Below are 20202 nucleotides of genomic sequence, written 5' to 3'. Positions count from 1 at the left end.
GTGTCAAAATGCTAGAGGTTGAGTGGATTCCGCAACCCCTGATTAGACAAGGTAACCCATCTATCCAAGCAACAAATTACAATTCTGTGATCAAGGATGAATAATTCAACATAAAGAAATGATACCAAAATCGTCTACCTATTCTGTTTCTGGTGTACCTCTGGAGAATATATTACTGTCCTTAAAACTAAAAAGGTTTTTATTTGTAAATGATGGACATGCCAGGCTGTTACATACTCCCAACTACAGAGACTCAAAAGATACAATATATATGCATTACGATGGTGTGACTAACAGGAGCTGGACACCAAGATGCTCCTAAAAATATGGTAACAGCACAACAGCAAACTGTATACATTAATACAAAGAGCATTTACCACTGTTAAAGTGAACTAAATGAGGGGGAAACCCTTTTTACCGGCAGTAAATATTTTAACGACAAACAAAAAGTACAAAATGAAGCAGACAGTTCACCTAAAGGCTGAGGTTTTGGGTTAATGCAAAGAACTCCTTGGTTATTTATTGTAGGAATCATCCAGAGGTCAGCTTCTGGCTTAAAAATATGCAAATCGATCTTGGATAATCTGCTGCAATAATACTGCTCCACCATGAGCAACATCCTAAAACCTGTGTTATGGTATGCATTGCGTTTTGAATACATGTCTTCTGCACTCCATTTGAATGGCATTCTGGTGTGTTTTGCTCTGCGGGGAAGGGCATTGCAGTGCAGAGTAGTGTCAAGAGGGTGCTGGCTTCTAGAACTGCGCTGTCCGTGCAGTGTACAGGTAAGAGGCTGATAGTTACATGTCAGTATTGGGTCATATCCCAGAGGAAATGGATAAGTAGCAATAAACTTCAACTCAATATGCTCATCCTATGGCCTGTCATATGCCGTCTTATGTTAATGGTAATTCTATTGTGCACCGCTGCCAGTTAAATGATCCCTGATAGACCCGAAGGAGGAGGAGGAGGAGAAGGAGGAGGAGGAGGAGGAAGATGACGTGGGTTAGGTTAGTGGAGGGAGAGAGAAAAGGAAAGATGGATTTGCTGTTGTGTTGATGCATACTGACGGGAAGTACTCTGAGCACGTGGTTCTGTTTATTGGTGTTCTTGGTCAGGTGCACAGAGGCATTTGGGTCCAGAGAGGAGCTTTGCGTTATAGGATGCACTGACCGTGATATGTATGTTAATTGTAGAGGTGTAGTTATCTGTTTGATGCTCATCGGGAGGGTTATTCTGTGGCTTAGTTGGTTTGCAAAGAACAAGTTATTTACCCCTGGTAACGTTCTTTCGATTGGATGTTCCTCCCACATATTCCTCATCTTATGATAAATATATCTTTCCAGCTCTGCTGCTTTGGAATTTGTTTGACAGTGGGCGCTGTATACAGTGTCATCGAGTTGAGGGCCTCCGTTCGAAGGTCAACGTCATCATCAGCATAAATAGCGCATGCAGCGCCTGATGGCTACAGTTCTGTTTTTCCCACTCTGGAAGTGGAATTATCAGGCGTACCAAAGACCGTAGGCTCACAGAAAGTGTAGAGTTTGAGAACACAAATTGTACGGCAGAGTAGGCTGGGAGGGGCGGTGAGGAATATGTTGGATGAACATCTAATCAAAAGAACGTTACCAGGAGTAACTTGTTCTTCCAATGGATTGTGTCCTCCCATGTATTCCTCATCTTATGATAGACTGCCAAAGCAGAAATAATTTGGAGGTGGGAGTACCAATTAAATTTAGATCTAATAATGGACCGAATGGAGGACAGCTTTTGCAAAATGTCCTCCCTGACTGGAGGAAGAATCCAGACAATAATGTTTTACAAATGTATGGATAGACGGCCCAGTGGGCATGCCCATTGTTGAATGAGACCTTAGGCCTTCCGGCAAGTCCTTGTCCGTTTGTCTGTGGAATTTGCCAATAGCCAGGATAATTCATCTGGATATTTTTCGTTTGGGAACCGCAAGGCCCAATTTGGACCAGTATAACAATAAAAAGTTGAGCAACCTTGCAGAATTTAGCCATCCTGGATATATACAAACTAAGAGCCCTTTTTGGGTACAGTCTATGTAGCCACTCCTCCTCCTTCCCTGGATGAGGAGGTGGGTAGAATGTCGGTACGGTCATTTTTTGTGACAAGTGCAAGACTGAGACCAACATCAGCAAAAAAGAAGGTTCTACCCTGAGAGTGACTTTGTCTTTATAGAATATCTTATAAGGAGGTTTGCAAGAAAGAGCATGTAACTCCCATACCCTGTGAGCTGATGTTATAGCAATAAGTCAAACTGTGTTTAATGTCAAGAGTCTTAAAGGGCATGAGTGTAGAGGCTCAAAGGGAATACACATTTAAAACGTTAACACAAGATTGAGGTCCCAAACAGGTAAATTGAATGTAACTGGGGTATACATTAGTAAGACCCTTCAAGAATTGGACAATCAAAGGGATCTTAAAATATGAATCCTCCTCTGAGGAGCGCTGGAAAATAGAAAGTGCTACTAGGTAACCCTTAATAGTTCCAATTGACTAAATATAACAGAAAAGAGAGCACCATGGGAGTGTCACATAGAAATGGATCCACATTATTATCCTTGCACCAGTTGCTGAACCTATTCCAACGGCAACGGTACAAAAATGTAGTTGCTGGGCTGCTGGACGAAAGCAAAATCTCCATTATGTCATCCGGGAGGTCCCAATACTTGTATCTCAGCCTTTCAGAAACCATGCGTGAAGGCTGGTGTCTTGAACTCTGGATGGAGAACCCGACCATCCTCTTGTGAGAGAAGATCCTCTCTTTGTGGATGACGTATTGGAGGGCAAATGGACATGTCCAGAAGGTCCGGGTACCACATCCTCCTGGCCCAATCCGGGTCAATTAGGATCATGGATTTCCTGAACTTTCTCAAGCTTCTGATCACATGAAGAATGACGGGGACTGGAGGAAACGCATACAGGAGTGGACATTCCCAATCCACTATAAACACGTGTCCTAGAGCTCCTCTTGGAGGAAATTCCCTGGAGCAGTACTGTTCGCACTTCCGGTTGACACTGATCACGAACAGATCCACCTGAGGGGTCCCCCAAAGGGTGAAGATCTCTTGAAGGACTTCCTCAGCTAGTTCCCACTCGTGGGAGACTGTGCTCTGCCTGCTCAGGGGCTCTGTCGCTGTGTTCTTCTCTTTGGCTAGGTGAACTGCCGACAGAGAGATTCCTTCTTGTATTGCCCAGACCTAGAGCTGCATTGCCTCTCTGCACAGTGGTAGTGACCCTACACCTCCTCTCCTGTTGAGGTAGTACATGGTCACTGTGTTGTCTGTCATTCTCAGGACATTCTTTCCCCGTACAGATGGCAGGAAGGCCTTCAGCGCTAGTCTGATCGCTGTCAGCACCAAAAAGTTGATATGTAGTTTGGACTCTGATGGAGACCAACAACAGTTCATTGTCAGATCGCTGGTGTTGGCTCTGCACCCTGTGAGTGAGGCATCTGTCACTACCGTTATCTCCGGCCATGGTTGCCAAAAAGACACTCCCATGAGAATGTTGTCTTTGCAAGCCCACCTCAGAAAGTCCTGAGCAACTCTGCTCGGAACTTGCAGGTGGTCCGACATCTTGCCCGAGAACTGTGACCACTGAGTCCTGAGAGCCCATCGCAGGGATCTCATTCTCAGGCGGGTCTCCGGCAGCAGGAAAATGCAGGAAGCAATGAGATTGAGCAACCTCAGAAAATCAAAGGCCGGACGATGCTGGGCATTCTGGAATTTGGTAAACATTTGCAGAATGTGTTGAGCTCTCATCTCGGGTGGCACGGCTTTTCCCGAGGAAGTATCCAGGAGTGCTCCAATAAATTGGAGTCTTTGGGATGGTATCGTCCAGGTAAGGGTATATGTGAATCCCCCCTCTCCCAAGACTCGCTGCCACCAGTGCCATCAACTTGATGAAAACCCTTGGGGTGGCGGTCAGCCCGAAAGGCAGAACTCCAAACTGATAATGAGAACCGCCAACCGCGAATCTCGGGTACTTTCTGTGCTTGAGATGGATTGGCACATGAAAGTAAGCACCGTGAAGGTCCAATGATACCAACCAGTCTTGGAGTTGGAGAGCCTGAAGGATCTGAGAAAGGGTAACCATCTTTAACTTACTTGTCCTTCCTAAAGAACTTGTTCAAGTCCAAGATGGGTCTCAATCCTCTGTCCTTTTTGGTGAGAAAATACTGAGTACCAAACCTTGTTCCTCTCTGCTACAGGTACATGTTCTATTGCACCTTTCTCTAGCAGGATTAAAATGTCCTGCACAAGGAGCAGATCCGGAATTCTAACAGAGTTGTAACCCGGTGGATGATCCTGAGGCCTTTCTTGAAAAGGAAGGCAGTAACCTTGGGCCACACTTTCCAATGCCTAAGCATCTGAAGTAATGTCCCGCCGTTCGCTCAGATACTGAGAAAGTCTGCCTCCCACCGGGGTCTTGTGGGTCAAGACCTCAGAGAGGTTTAGAGGCGGCTGAAGCAGCGACTCAGGGTAAAGTTGCTGCTGCTTGGGCTGACTTAGCACCTCTCCATCGTTCACCACGAGGGAATCTTCCCCGACCCCTTTGACCAGCTTGTCCTCTTCCAATTGAGGAGTAGAAACTCAAGGACTTACCCCTCCAAGAAGATGAGCCTGAATAGGGTTGCTTAAGTTGTCTTATGGCGGCACTAAAGGATTGAGCTGCCGCCATTCAGGTCTGCAGCCTCTCCAAACGCTCATCCACCTTGCTGCCAAACAACCTTGGGCCGTCAAAGGGCATGATGAGTATTCTTGCTTGCACATCTGGTGCAAACCCAGACTTCCTCAACCACGCAAATCTGCATAATACCTTGCTAGCAGCCATGGATCTGCTGATGCTGTCTACAGTATTCAAACCTGACTGGAGACATTTACTCATTGCCTCCTTACCATCCTTTATGATCACCAGGAAGCTGTCTCTTTCTTCACCTTCCGGGATGTGATCAGTTGTCATGGCAACACAGTGCCACAGGGTAAACGTAAATCTAGATAATGTGCAAGTCACATTAGTGGATTTCAAAGCCATACTTCCCGCAGTGAAAACCTTTCGCGCCCAGGCAACCACTCTTTTGTCATCCCCGTCAGGTGGGATGGATGGGTAAGCCGACTGCCTGGTAGAAGTAGCCGCCTGAACCACCAAGCATTCAGGTGTAGGATGCTTGGTAACATATTCCGGGGTCGTTGCTGAAAGGTCTGTACTTCCTTGCAAAGTTTTTATTTACTGCAGCTGCAGTTTCCGAGTCTCCCAATCTGAAGTGCCATATGGAAAGGTAAATTTGGGTCTTTGAGGACCCTGGTACAAGATTAGGTTAGCTCGGAAAAACTGAACTGAAGCCAACAGGCACTGCATGCGCTATTTATGCTGATGATGATGATGATGTTGACTGCATACAGCGCCCTCTGTCGAACATAAATTCCAAAGCTGCAGAGCTGGACAGATTTATTTTAAGATGAGGAATACGTGGGAGGACACAACCATTTGAATAGTGTATTATATGATATGATATGATATGATATGATATGATATGGCATTTATAATGCGCCTATACATAAGTGTTTCAAGGCGCAACGAGGCATGGGGGGGGAAACAAAGGGAGGACAGACAATGATCCTACTAGGCCAGGTGTCATTCAGATCGCGCAAGTGCATGGGAAGGGGGGAAGGAAAGTGCGACGGGGGAAGGGGAAAGTGTAGTACATGGGAAGTGGAATAAATAAGATAAATAAAACACAAATAGCCAGCTGGTGGCAAGTGCAAGGAAGTGCAGACAAAGTGCTGGAAAGGGGACTGAAGGGATACAGAAAACGGTCCCCAAGTGCAGAGATTGCCAGGGAAGCATTGCAGGTGGGCAGTTGACGGGGCCTGCGCCAGAGATCAGAAAAAGGGTGGCCAGGTAACCAGTGCAATTATAGTCAGGAATTCAGCAAGGGAGGGGAGGAGAGAAAGCAGAAGCAAAGAGGATGGTTTTGAGGTGTTTCCGGAACCGGAGATGGTTCTCCTCGAGTTTCAGGGAGGCAGGAAGGCTGTTCCAGAGAGAGGCCCCTGCTGAAGAGAGTGATCTGCCAACATATCGTTGCTTGGAGAAGCGACTGACCCTGAGTGAGTTGGAGGCAGATGAGCGAAGAGCTTGAGAAGGAAGATATTTAGGAAGAGAGAGTTGAAGGTATTGCAGCCCCAGACCCCAGAAGGCCTTGTGTACAATGCAGAGGGTTTTGAATGTAATCCTCGCAGCCACTGGGAGCCAGTGCAGAGATTTCAGTCCTGGAGAGATACGATCCCTGGGCTTGAGGCCAAGGACAAGTCTCGCAGTCCTATTATGAGCTGTGTCGCTGTGATTGTTAGTGCTGGGGTGGTTAGTGAAGGGCCCCGGTGGGCAACTTGGAACATCCAATTGAAGCAGCCATGGGGAAGTCTCTGTAGGCGTGCCCCTTTTGCGATGTCTCAGTAGTTACATAGCTGCCTGTAAAACCCTCTGTAGTGGTCACAAAGCCCACATTCTATTATAACTCTTCAAAAAAGTACTTTTAAATCAACAAAGCATTGAAAGGTACATACTGTTTTCCGAGGACGACTTCTGAACATGCAGCTTGACCTTCAAAAGAGTAGCAGGCACTCTGATCAACAGCAAAAGAAACTGTGTCAATGTTCTGTACTTGGGCCGACATGACTACGAGATGAACTGCCTACAAACGATACAGAACACATCCACCAGAGATGTAGCAAGCCTGAAAAAGGAGTCCACATTTCCCAAAGTCTCATCAGGCTTCTGTAGAGTAACCCCTCAATGCTCACACCAGATAAAATACAACCCACTAGGGAAAAAGGCCCAGCACACCTCTTGCAAAGAGAACAACGTTTATTCTCACAGAAATACACGTGCGTACCAGCAAAGAACTCTGATGCCAGGAAGCGCTCTGCCAAAAACAGCATAAGCAATGGGTTATAAAGGTACATGGCGTCACAAGTGACATACATCACACAGGTTATAAATCCAGATAGCTGGTTGGTGCGATCCTATACACATATAGCCTGCTCCATACGGGATGCCAGATTGGTCCCAGCATTTTCTGTCCATTTTCTTCCAAGTGGGGATGATCTTCTTCCTTCATGGAGTACAAAGGCTCCAATTGGCAATTTAGTTACACAATTCAATATTTCATAGCTTCTACAGTGCACCTGGACATGAGCGAGGCGGATACTTTCGAGGTTGTGATAATTTCTCAATAAAAGAGAAACCCTGCTCCAATCCCAGATATGCTGGCACCTCCACAACTTTCCCACTCGCAGCTTAAATTGGTCACCTTCTCCCCTGATCCCTCGTAGCACAAATCACATGAACCAATGGTGGGGGCAGCCCGTCACTGCTCTCTGATCTTCCTGATCGATCGGGCAATGTACAGTTGTATGGCCTGGGGTCCTGGGCTGTTCAGTGCACTGAAATGCATGTGTCCTGGGCTCGGGGGTCCCTGACTACTATAACTTAAAGGTCTGGAATGGCGAGGGACTAAAGGCCCAACTCCCCTTCACGTGGGATAACTCTTCGAAAATCAACTCCAACCCTCTCTTACCCTTGCAGGGCACATTCCTTCTGGGTTACATGCACTAATTATAAGACGCAATGGAGAACTGTGTATTTCCAATGAATTAACCTTCTGCATGGCTGTGAGCAGAAAATGCATGCACACCCTTCTAACCCTCGGGACGGGATTAAGCATACTGGCATAGCTCTAACACTAGGCTTCGATTTCAGGATGGTGTCTAACTTCTAAAATGGAGTCTCATGCAACACATACTGCTAGTACCCATATTCACTATATTTCCACTACAATCCAGCTTCTACGGGTGGCCCCCTCCATTCTCTTAGCTCCCCCACACCATCTCCTTCTACAACCGTCCTAAATCGCTGAGGGGCCTGGGACATCCGCCCTTGCTCCCCAACACTTAACTGGCTGCCAAGTCAGAGCAAGAACGCAATTCATGATCCTCTGTCTTGAATACAAATTCCTCATCAACTTTACCCGACAGCACCCGGGTATCAAAACCTCCTCCACATACTAGACCCCACATATCACTTAGCTTTCATAAATGGAGAATCTGCACAGACAAAACATGCTGTTCTAGACGATACATGCTTTGCCATTCAAACCTGCACACTATGAAGCCCATCTTCCCCTCTGACCATGCTGTACACCAATATCCAACCCAAACTTTTCATCTCAGCAGGAAAATGCTCCTCTTTACTCACTGAAGGTCAGCATCCAGCCCCTGCAGAAAAGTACTCTATGTAAACTTCATCCGTGAGCACAGGCCTGCACTTCTCCAAGGTATTACAGCTTTATAGACTCGTAGCGAGGGCTATAGTGAGTGATGGCACCCTTTTTCCAACATTCTAATGGACTCAATCAGAAATGAGAATTCCTCAGGAATTCTGGGTCCCATTAGCCTGCAGTTGCTCGAAATTCCTCCACTCTGATGGCAGGGCTCATTAGGTCGTCGATGGTGCCAGCACCCATGCTTCACCTTACCTTGCCTCGCCTCGCCTCTGTATTTCACTACCACTCTCCAGACCCACCCACCAAATTTCTCCGAGCAGAGGCGACGGGCTGTTCAACTTCCCTCGGCTTTCTTCCTGCCTGCGAAGGCATTCCCCCAGCGCGGCCATGTTACCATGTCTGCATGCTGCAGCAAAGTTGTCACCTGAGTCGTCATCAAGTTTTTTATGTTTTGTTTTGCCACCCCCTTATTGGTACTAAAACCATTAACAGGCAGGAATACCTGGGTGCTAATGCTCAATTATGACACTGAAAGGCTGAATTGTGATTGGGCCTCGAACATGGCAAAAGGGACCATAATGCCGAGTACCGCTCCATATGTGGGTCTATAAAGCTATTTGAATATTTCATACGAGGGTAGAATGTTCTGTTTAAAATAAAGTAAGACAAATGAGAAATATTGTCTGTTGTCAAAATGTTTTCTGAAACTGCAAGCAGGATATTGGTACATCAAAGATGGAGAATTCGTGGGAGGACACAAGCCATTCAAAATATTGTTTGGACAGAACACTTGACAGCCATTGCCACCCGGATGTGTTATTGATGAGGAACTTGGGGAGTTCTGAGTGCAGGCCTGACCTTATGGTAATAGCCCAGCATTTCAGCTCACTTTGCCTTGGGATGCCACACTCTTGCCTACAAGACTCCAGACCCCGGTCTCCAGTCACAACACACCCCCGGCTGACCCGCCTCTTCCGCTCTTCTGCAATAGCCAATATGGAAATTTCATTACACATTTTCCATGGCGCCATTTTTTGAAGTTTTTGTTATCACTGCAACATTTCACAACTTTGAAAAACTATTGTCCTCCAGGAAAGCATGCCAGGGAACTAAGAGCTAACTATCTCGGTGAGGGGCGTTGCCACTCTTTAATGGGGATGTGGTGCACACATTTACTAACTAGGGCGCTTTGGCTATTAAGGAGCAGTATATATTCCACCAGCTCTGTGTTATTTCTTAATTAGTGTTCTCTGCCATTATACTGTCTGTAATGGAACCTGCAAAGTCTTATGTTTTAATTCTGCTTTGTGCCAAGTTAGCCTTCAGAATGAACACTGGCGCAAGATTATAGCTCTATGTCTCAGTACACGCCTGTTCTCCACATTCCCTAAAAAGGAGTGCCGCATGAACCACTTCAGAAAAAAATTATAACGTAGAAAAATTGAGTTGGCCTCCTTTTGCAAATGACAAGTATGCCTATGGTTGCCAGAGTGCCATAGGAAAATTAATTTACAAAGTGATTCTGCGAATGCGTGCCTTATCGAGAGTAGTGCAAAGAAGGTGACGCCCCCAACCACTGGACGAAGAGTGCACTACGTACTTATTCAATTCAGGGAGTTATGACGCAGTCTTATTTCTCCTGGGGTTTTCCTTAAAAGCATTCCTCTATTTTGTGTTTAATCAAATTGTAAATGATAGTGCTTGCTTTAATTATGTTGGTCTCGAGCGTGATGCTCCTTTAGTAAGAAGGGTGACTAATTGCATTAAAAAAACAACATTTAAAAAGCAAAATACAAACGCTGACACCTCAAAAAATCCAATAGAAAGGCAACCAGAATCAAATGTAAAATAGTGTTCATCAAAAAATCTGCATAGTGTAAATAACCCACCAAATCCTTCTGTGCGACTGTTACAATGAAAACAGAACTTAGGGAAGGAAGGATGAAAGGAGGACACATGGGGCACGTGACATTTGTATGACACTGGGCTCTAGGTCCAACAGCGCCATCTGGTGTCCAGTTTGAAATGTGTTTCCTGTGAGTTGCTGAGGAGTATGATTACATGAGTTTAGTGCTACGTGCTAACCAAACTGTAGGTTAAAACGTGTGATCACATCAATAACTCTAGGTGGCAAACACACTGCCTACCTCAAAATGATGATCAATTACTTCGAAATACTCCGGCAATGGGATGGGCCCCGAAAAAGAGCAGGCAAAGTCGTTGCTTCCTTGCTTCCGGAAATGGTCTTCAAATCGCAGTAGCAGCTCTTTCAGCACTAGCCAAAGCTCGTCAAACTGTTCACTCTGAATTCTGTATCGTTCTATGAGGTATAAAACACAAACAGACTTAATGCAAAAACTGGACCTCCGCAACAAGAAGATGCTCTATCTTCTGAACACACTCAGTATGCATTTGGTGAACATTAGAATGTTAAGACAGAAAGGGCTACCAAATAATGTGCCAAAACGGCCAACAATTTTCTGCATAAAGAAAACATCGTACAACATATTTACACATTAGTAATGTTAGTGCTTAAATTAAAGGTGCTACTCGTGGCACTTTTTTTAAAAGATTCACCTGTTTTACACTTGGCTGTGGATTTAAAATTATACGCTACTGGAAAATGCCACATGGCACAGTTGCACCCTCCATAATTGCTGAGGAATCTAAAACGAGATCGCATTTTAGGACCCACGAGCAAAAAACGTCCCTAACTCAGTAACTTGGTTTCTTTGTGCACTGTTTACAACACTTGCCGTTCTGAAACATTAGCCATTTCAAAGTCTCCTTTATTCAAGAGCTACACTTAAGCAGCCTGGGACGGCTCGTCCATGATGGGCAACAGGGTGGCCAAACCCTTTTGTACGAGCCACCAAGTCAGCCCAATCCCTCATCCTTAGCAAGCAGATGAGGGGGCGCTCTAGTGCTGGCTTGGACTGTCACAGGGAAATGCGTTTTCCATTTGACAGTTTGCATCCCAGCGTACATGTCCAATGGTCCAAGCAAGACAGGGCGTTTTGCTTCCCCAGCCTTGCAGTGCCTACTGGGGATGCAGACTTGGGGTACCACAGCACTGAATGTGCAAGGGGTTGTTCCGGTGCCTCCCTGCAGATTCAGAGCATCTGGAGCATACTCCGGCTCCTGCACGCCCCCCGACTCCTGTTTATGTTGCGCTGGAGTCGGAGAGCTGTCGCTGGACCTGGCAGAAGTGATTCCGGACCGGGGCTGTAAGTAAGAAAACAAATGTGTGAATGTGTGTGTGGCTGAGAGTGTGATCAATAAATGTATGTTTGGGTGCGGACATGAACGAAAGAGTGCATGCTGTGTGGGTGTGCACGTGAATGGGAGAGTGAATGTGTATGGGTGCATGAGTGAATGTGTACAGATTTGTGAAAAATGCACGCCCTCTCTGCAGCCCCCAAATCAAAGGGGCACTCACCAGCACAGTGAGTGGGCCTCTGATTTGGGGACATGGTGCCCCAAATCAGAGGCCTGTTTGCAAGCACGTGAGCTAGCTTTTGATTAGGGGATAATCTGATGCCCAATCACGGTGGTCAGTGGTCCTCTGATTTAGAGGACCGGGGAGGGTGTGCATTCTTTTTTCCTGCCCATCAATGTTGAAACAAACATGATATATTTACTTTTACCAACGCACCAAGTTAAAACATGCCATGTCAGATGCATAAAGCATAACAGACTGCCTGCAGCAACATAGTTCAGTTTAGCCATGCAGCAACGCATCATGTTTGCAGGATTTGTTGTTAGATGGAACTGCCATGGGTTTCCCCCCCAATGCCCAGGCCTTTTTTGGTGCTTTCGGTATTTCGCCATTCAATGCCTTCTAACGTTTTCTCCTTCATTAAACAGGACTGCATTGCTGCATCAAGTGTTGTTAACTTTTCTGCTCTGGCATAGCATACCATGCTGGGCTTTATGGTTAAAGCAAGCATGGTAAGAGTTATGTGGCTACACGAGCCTACGTTGCGACAACTAGTCTTATTATTTTTTCTGACTCTGGCATGGCATTTTCTACTGGGCATCAACTTTAAAGCAAACACTGTGTACTTATCATGTTTGCTTTAACCTTGATGCCCAGTCAAAAATGTCATGCCAGAGTCAGAAAGCATAACCAGACTGGCTGCAGCAATGCAGTCCAGTCAAGCCATGCAATAACGCTCCTCATGCGTGATAAGTGGTATTGCATGGATAGACTGGCATTTTCGTGCAGCAAGTCTAGCCATTTCTTACTCCGTCATGCCATTTTTCACTGGACATTTATGATAAAGAAAGCATTATATATGTTATGTCGCTAGACTGGCATTTTGGTTTTTGGTTCCGCTAGTCTGTCAATCCTGTGGCAAGACTTTTTTTTATAAGGCATCTGTCACAGATCCCTAGTAAAAAAATGTCATTCCACAGTAAGAAATTGCTAGATTGGCTACATCAAAATGCCAGTCTAGCCACGCAATAACATGTATCATGATGCTTGATTTACACCACAGGTGACCTGTGATAAAGCAAGCATGGTAAGTGTTATTGGTTGGATAGACTGCCATTTTGGTGTAGCCAGCCTAACCATTTCTTACTGTGGCATTATATGTTTTACTGAGCATATATTATAAAACAAGCAGGAGTATTATTACGTGTTGGACATGTTTTCTTATTTAAGAATGACATTTTTAATAGAAAAGCCAACAGGAGTTCTTCTGTGTAGGTACTGGCATAGATTGGAAGAGCCAGCTTGGACACGGTTTCTTATAGTATCATTAATGTATTAATGGTATTATGCACAAAGCAAAAAATAGTATGTTCTTATATGGGAATATGGGCATCTATGGGTCCAGCCAGCATGGACATGTATGTCACAGCCAGCATAAAAAAAATGTTTTTTATACTGGCATATATTATGGGGAAAAGCTCCTCTGCAGTGTTAGTGACTTGCATCTATTGGATGTTTTCATAAATTACCCTAAAAAACGAATTACAAACTATGTGGCTTATTATTCTATTTTTCACAAAGCGTGTGCTGTATAATAATACACAATTTTTCCCATTTTACAAAAGAATTCTCGTGGGTGTAGAGGAGAGTGGAGAAGCCACCTGAACACTCCTTGGCTGGTTTGGGCTTCCTGGCTACACTCTGGTTTCGCACTCGTATTTGTGGCAAATATGTATGCCCCTCCAATTCAAATATTCATAAGCCGCCACTGTTTACAGCTTTTACAACATAAAGAAGAGGTAAAGCAATGGATATCCAATATATAAAAAGTTCAATGAATTTCTAAAGGCGATTTCTCCGAATCTGGATAAGGAGAAAGACATAACGTGAATATTGACTATTCATTGTCCTGGCATTCAATGCATTTGCGGGTGAACCAGTACTAGGTTTGGTGCGGCCCCATATGGTGCTATGGCCCCTTGCCCGTTGCGGTTATTGGAGGGTCAATCAGGGGCCTCGTGGTGCCCCTATAGACTCTCACGCTCACGTTGGAATGGTCTTTCTGTAGAACCTGACCTGATCAAGAGATAAACAGCATATCTTCTATAAAACGATGCCAAATGACTCTTCCTCGCAATTACAGATCCATGTAAAATGGTGGGGTAGAGAGGTGGTGCGTGTAGGAGGGGAGAGGGTGCGTGCTCCCTTTTCCAACAGAAATGTGTCTAAGTGCTCCCAGTCAGGAATTTGGCATATTCGTTTTCAGGAATACTGCTGCGGGTAATTAACACTAATAACCGCAGGTATTCATGAAAATCTGCTGAATTACAATGTATCCACTACACCAGGTGTAACTTTGGTGTTATTGCTGGAAAACCACTGGCAAGTGATTCTTCCAACCTATTATTGTGATTTTTCTATTTAAAAATGGCATTACAACCCTGTAGGTAGAGCTTTAACCAGTGTCATCGTACCTTAACCTGATTATGTGCTCTCAGCTTCACCTCAGGTCCATAAATGTGGTATGGGCAGCAAAGACCTGTTAGAGCTACATCCCTGCAATCCCTTCTCTGGGTTTTAATGCCACTTCATCATGTTGATACTAGAAAACTGCATTGCTGTTAAAAATAACCAACAGGAAATTAGAGAGAGGAGCCCTTGATATGTACTTTATCTGTGTCACCTAGGATGGAGAGAGCATTGTAGTAGCACTCACAATAAAAGTATAGCACTTTAACATATTTGACAAAGGGAGTAGTCTGACCTTGTCAAGATGGTATGGGAACTCCTCTCAGCCTGGGATCAGAGGCCTCCCAGTGTGGAATCCAGAGCTAGTACTACCCTGAGGGGTACGTGGCAGTTGAGAGGGCCCCAACTCATGTGCCAGTTTGTTTATGCACAGTATCCATTTGCATCACTCATGCCCAAAACAACAAATGCCGGACAGGTTTTCTTTGATTTTCAGAAACGCTGCAGACACTGGAGAAGAGTATCTGCAACCGACAGAATTATCAGTGCCCCAGGCAAAGGCATGGTTACACCCTGCCAAAGAGATGGAGTCACCGGAGAGAGAATCAGGGGTCTGGTTCACCATCTCAGAGTCCTGTGCAAGCGGCATGTCAACACAACCAGAGTGAAGCAAACAAAGGCGCGAGAAGCTGTTGCTCCTACACGGCTACCTGCAAAGCTGCACACCAGCCTTGGCACGCCTAGGAAGGATGGGCCCCTAGACCACCAGACACAAAGCCCTACTACATGAAAACAGGCCTTACCTTAGGTGCTGCAAGCAGTGGTCCAAGTGTACGATAAGAAGTAGTGAAACTATGTTCCCTGCTGGCCTCCCCTCCCCCCCGCGCAGCTCCCCACAAACTCCATCACCACACCCCCTCCCACGCGCAATCCAAACCCCCAAACTAACACACACCTGCTGTTTAAGGGAATGTTGAGTGCAGTGCATTGAGGTACAAGTTTCAACTTCTTCCTACAATTTTATCGTAAAACAAAACCATTCCGGAACGGTTTCTAGTTAAAATAAAGGTATAGGAACAGTAAAACTTTAAAAAAAAAAAAAAAAAAGCAGAGGAGCGCTCCTGCTCACTTCGACCACTGGCTGCAAGCATCTATCGATGGAAAAAAGGTAATAGGAGGAAACGGAGCAGCGAGCTCTGTAATAGCACACCAGGGACGCAACCTCCGCACTAGACCGAACCAATGAGAGGGATGGACGAGGCCAAACAGCGCCACTTACTGGCTGACACATGTTTTTCGGTGCTAACTGCATTGACTGGGATATTTCAAAGATGAGGAATCTCTCGTTACATGCTGTGACTTCGCTCTGGCCCTTAACCTAATCTTATGGGTCATTCCCACCCGATAAAAAGGCCGCCTGCGCGGGACATATTGCATAAAGAAATTAGAGCATTATAAATCAATGAGAGTCACAATCTTTGTTTTACTTACAGTACGACTATTGCTTTAACTAAGGACATATAATATGAAAAACAGCTTCACGTTAGAGGTTACTGAGTTTGACAGCTGTTTACTTATTTTCTATTACAATGGATTGTGCCTAATCCTTTAAACAGTGTACACCATGCACTCTTCATTGGCAGGCTTAATGCAATACGTTCCTGTGGCCAAAAATGCATAAAAATAAATAATGATGAAAATACACCAGCTACGTCTGCGATCTGGGGAAGTTTCACAAAGACCAGAGAAAGGAAATAAATATATACAAGCAATGTATCAGCAAACATATGTCTCATTAAAACAAAGCTTAAGCGACACTATTGCTACGTTGCTAGGATTTATTCAGGATTTGGAATCCAAGATCTTTCAACATTCGCATTGGCACAATTCCCAGACTACTTCATGCCTTTCAATAGATGCAGAATGACATGTAATTTACAATCTAACGGCAAATAAGAGTTTTATTTAAAAACATGTCAACTGAAAGCAAACAAGGCAACCATCTGTTATCTTTCAAATTCGTGATTATGTTTGTTTCTGGAAGAAAACGAATCTTTCCAATGTTAGTGTTGTGCTCACTACTTCATGGTGCAATGGGCTAGGTGTCGATAACCCCGTGAAAGTGTGTACACCGACTAGTCCAACCTACTAGGTCAGCGGTCTAACATTTGCTCAGTCTATGACCCCAAACTCGAAGTATAAACACTCACTCCGAACTTAACACTCACTTTAAGTATTAGGCAGATTATATTCATACCACAGTTGGTGTGTTTGTAGACTTTAATTGTTGTTAATGCATGTTAAATTAACCTTGGATCTTAAAAAGGTTTTTATGAATGTAATTCCAATATTTTCCTTTTGTGGGGAGTATAGCATATGGGTTTATGTCATATGTCTATGCAGTATGACCATTTTACATGAGTATCAGCATATGAGCATAGGGTGTACGAGCCATAAAATTTCCTTTTGGTTGTGTACTAAATTTGCAACCTGTATATGCCTTAAAAACGTATGATTATGTCACATGTATGTACAATTGACAAAGGGGTTGGGGGTGTAGCAGTAACCAAGAAAGAGATAGGAGAATACTTTTGCTTGTTCTATACTGATTTATACGCTGATGAATCTGTTCCACTGATACAAGAATTAGGTAGATTTTTTTTTAGAAGATTGATCTTCCATCCTTGACTGAGGAAGGTAGAAGCTTCATAGATTCACCAATTGGTATATCAGAGGTTTTATTAGCAATAAGTGAATTAAAGGATGGGAAATCCCCAGGTATGGATGGATTATCTACAGAATTGTATAAAAGTTTTGATGAATTGTCACCAGTATTATGTGAGCTGTATAATCGATTCTTAAGGGAGGGGAATTTATGTCAATCAATGAGAGAGCCTATTGTTACTGTTATTCCGAAACCGTGGAAAGATATGACTAAGTGCTGCAATTATCGCCCTATATAGTTGTTAAATGTGGATATGAAGATTTTCACTAAGATTTTGGCAAGTAGGTTAGATAGACATATAGGTGGACTGAGTGACAGAACGCAAACAGGTTTTTTGAGACAGCGATATGGATATGATAATATTAGAACTCTTTTGGACATCATGAGTTTGCCGGATCTGAAAATAAGAGATCCTTTGTTCATTTTCTTAGATGCCGAAAAGTCTTTCGATAGAGTAGATTGGACATTTCTGAATTACACTCTCTTGAAGATGGGATTTGGGCCACTGTTTATCAATGCCATAGGGGCTTTGCAATCTGGTATCTCAGCCAGAGTCTGGGTAAATGGAGGATTTTCAGATCCTTTTCAATTATTTAGGGGTACAAGACAGGGCTGCCCCTTATCTCCCTTCCTTTTTAATTTGGCACTGGAACCTCTGTTAGCATATAGCCAAAAGAATATGAATATTCGGGGTTTGTGTGTGGGTGGTGGTGAAGTTAAGGTATTAGCTTACGCAGATGATGTTGTGGTGGTCTTGAATAACCCGATAGAGGCTGGTCCTGTTTTAAAAAATATGATTGAAGTGGGAAGGTTGTCAGGATATAAGATCAATTGGGGAAAGTCGGTTTTTCCGGCAAGATTTGATCCTAATCAAACTCCCTTGTTAGGTTGGGACTGTAAGTGGGAAAGTGAATGTGTGAAATACCTGGGAATTTATTTGATTTGTGACAATTATATTGTCCAATACAATGTGAATAAAATAATTGAGCCTCTCCAAAAAGATGTTAGGAAATGGCGTAGTATTATCTTAAGTGTCTGGGCGAAAGTTGATGCTATTAAAATGATGTTGCTTCCGAAGGTATTATATGTTTTGCAATCAATCCCTCTGAAGTTCACGAAGAAAGTTTTGGGGCAAATTGATAAGGTCTTTCAAGAATTTCTGTGGGGTGTTGGGAAAAGAGCTACAATTCCACAATATATTATGGTCCGAAGTGTTCACGATGGTGGAATTGGTTATCCAATTCTAGGGAATTATTGTAAGGGTTTTCTGCTGAAAAAATTGTTTATCTTCTAAAATGATGATTGGGACCCGGTGCCTTGGTGGGTGCAAATAGAAAATAAAGTGTTGGAACCTTATCATGTAAAGAGCTTATAATCCTTTAGGAATTTATCGTGTCAAGCTCGGAGTCTAAAATCAATTGTTGTCACAAAGGATGCATTAGTGTCACTAATAGTGGACAGTGGTCAAGGAATTCATTTATATAAAGATGCTTTGCTCTGGTGTAACCCGGGATTACAGGTGAATAATAGGATGTTGTTTTGGAGAAGTTGGAGTAATAAAGGTATTCTAGTGATTGAAGATGTCTGGAATAATGATGAAATTATTTCTTTCGAGTCTCTGAGAGATAAATATGGGCTGAATAGGCTGGAATTTGGAAGGTATGTGATTTTGAAAGATTTGATTTTGGAAAGGCATCAGATGTTAGGCACACCAACTGCACAGAAACCGGATATTTGTGTACAATTTTCTGCAATGCAACAGAAGGTGTCTAGTTTTATGAAACTTATGCCTTTGGAAAGCCATTGGTTGGAATCGTGGGAGAAGTTAAGAAGGACCTGGTCTGAAGAATTGGGTAAAGACATTTTGGAGAAAGAATGGGAACAGCTCTGGAGAGTACCTGTAAAGGCAAAGATTGACCTCAACTTATGCTACATCCACCAAAGAGTTTTGGGTAGAGTTTATTGGACCCCTGTCCGTATGTGTGGCTTAGGTCTGGTGGATAATGATTATTGTTGGGGTTGTCAGAAAGAAAAGGGGACTCTGTTACACATGCTATGGAGTTGTGATAGGGTGATAGACTACTGGAAAGATGTGATGGACAGAATTGATGCGATTTGGAACATCAGCTTTCCACGAAACTCTTCATCAGTGATATTACAGTCTCCAAGATACGGCCAAAATATTGACTATGTAACAAGATCCTGGATTAATAAAGGCATACTTGTGGCATTTAAGCAGATATTGAAAGTGTGGAAGACGAGGAAAAAGCCTCTCTTTGAGGAATGGCTTTTTGATATGAAGATTCTTTCAAAGTATGAGAAATGTTTGTTACGTAGGCAACACAAGGAAACGATATATGAAGACCTTTGGGGGCCTTTCAATGATTTTTATGGAAATTGATGAATGTGTATTGGGGTGTGTGTGTGTTGTTGCAAGAAAGTGTGAGACAAGAGAGAGAGAGAGAGAGAGAGAGAAGCCTGTTTCTTAAGAGCTTGTTTTGGAAGAGTGTGCATTGTAATTATGTGCATCTTAAGTGTGCGTTTTGTAAGAGTATGTGATGTGAGGTGTACAAGTGTATTGTGTGTGTCTGGCATGTTAGTGTATGGCAAATAAGTAGCAAATGAGTGTGAGTGTTTGGTATAAAGTCATGAAATGCATACAACATATACACCTACTATATGTATGAAACTCAAATTAAAGTGGTGTATGACTTTGATATGAGCTTTTATATGTATAGAAGGCATATAGGAGTTGCACATTTCATACATGTACGCAATTTACATCTCCTGAAAAGTGACAAAGTCAGTCCTAAATTTGATTTGAGTTTTCAGATTTATATTAGTGTACGTGTACAAAATGTACATCTCCCATATTTAAGTGTTAAGTCCGGATATAAGGTTTATATTCATTCTGCACATGTCTTATACTCTTATACATATAAAAGCTCACATAAAGTGAGGTCTAATTTTGATGTGCGACAGGGCATGTAGCCGGGCCTAGTCAAGAGGGAATGGGAAGCCCACTGAGCCAGGGGTGGGAGGCCTAGCAGGGAGAAATCCAGAGCCAGTCCTACCGCCGAGTTGGATGTTGGCAGTGGAGAGGGTCCAAAAACCAGCCCTCCGTGTGTCAGCATATATCTTTGCTTTACCCTTTTGTCTCACACTATGTCTGGTGAAATACATGATCACCAGATTCTTTCTATCTTCTAGAGATAACTTGTCAGACGAATACAACAATAAGGCACAGTGAGAAAGAAC

At 43.7% G+C, this 20202-nt stretch overlaps 1 protein-coding gene across 5 annotated transcripts in view; it reads right to left on the bottom strand.

The window, feature by feature from the left end:
- Positions 1–20202, bottom strand: part of BBS9 (Bardet-Biedl syndrome 9) — a 3505410-nt gene that overhangs the window by 1602291 nt on the left and 1882917 nt on the right. For all 5 annotated transcript variants that reach the window (XM_069613236.1, XM_069613237.1, XM_069613239.1 and 2 more), the window contains one exon: positions 10459–10631. In XM_069613236.1, the coding sequence (XP_069469337.1) occupies positions 10459–10631 (173 nt within the window). The remainder of the gene's footprint in view (positions 1–10458; positions 10632–20202) is intronic.

The sequence above is a fragment of the Ambystoma mexicanum genome, chromosome 5p, assembly GCF_040938575.1.
Source record: "Ambystoma mexicanum isolate Mex_15411 chromosome 5p, UKY_AmexF1_1, whole genome shotgun sequence".
NCBI classification, from domain to species: Eukaryota; Metazoa; Chordata; class Amphibia; order Caudata; family Ambystomatidae; genus Ambystoma; species Ambystoma mexicanum.
Note: the sequence above shows the minus strand (reverse complement) of the source record. Positions and strands in the feature narration are given on the sequence as shown.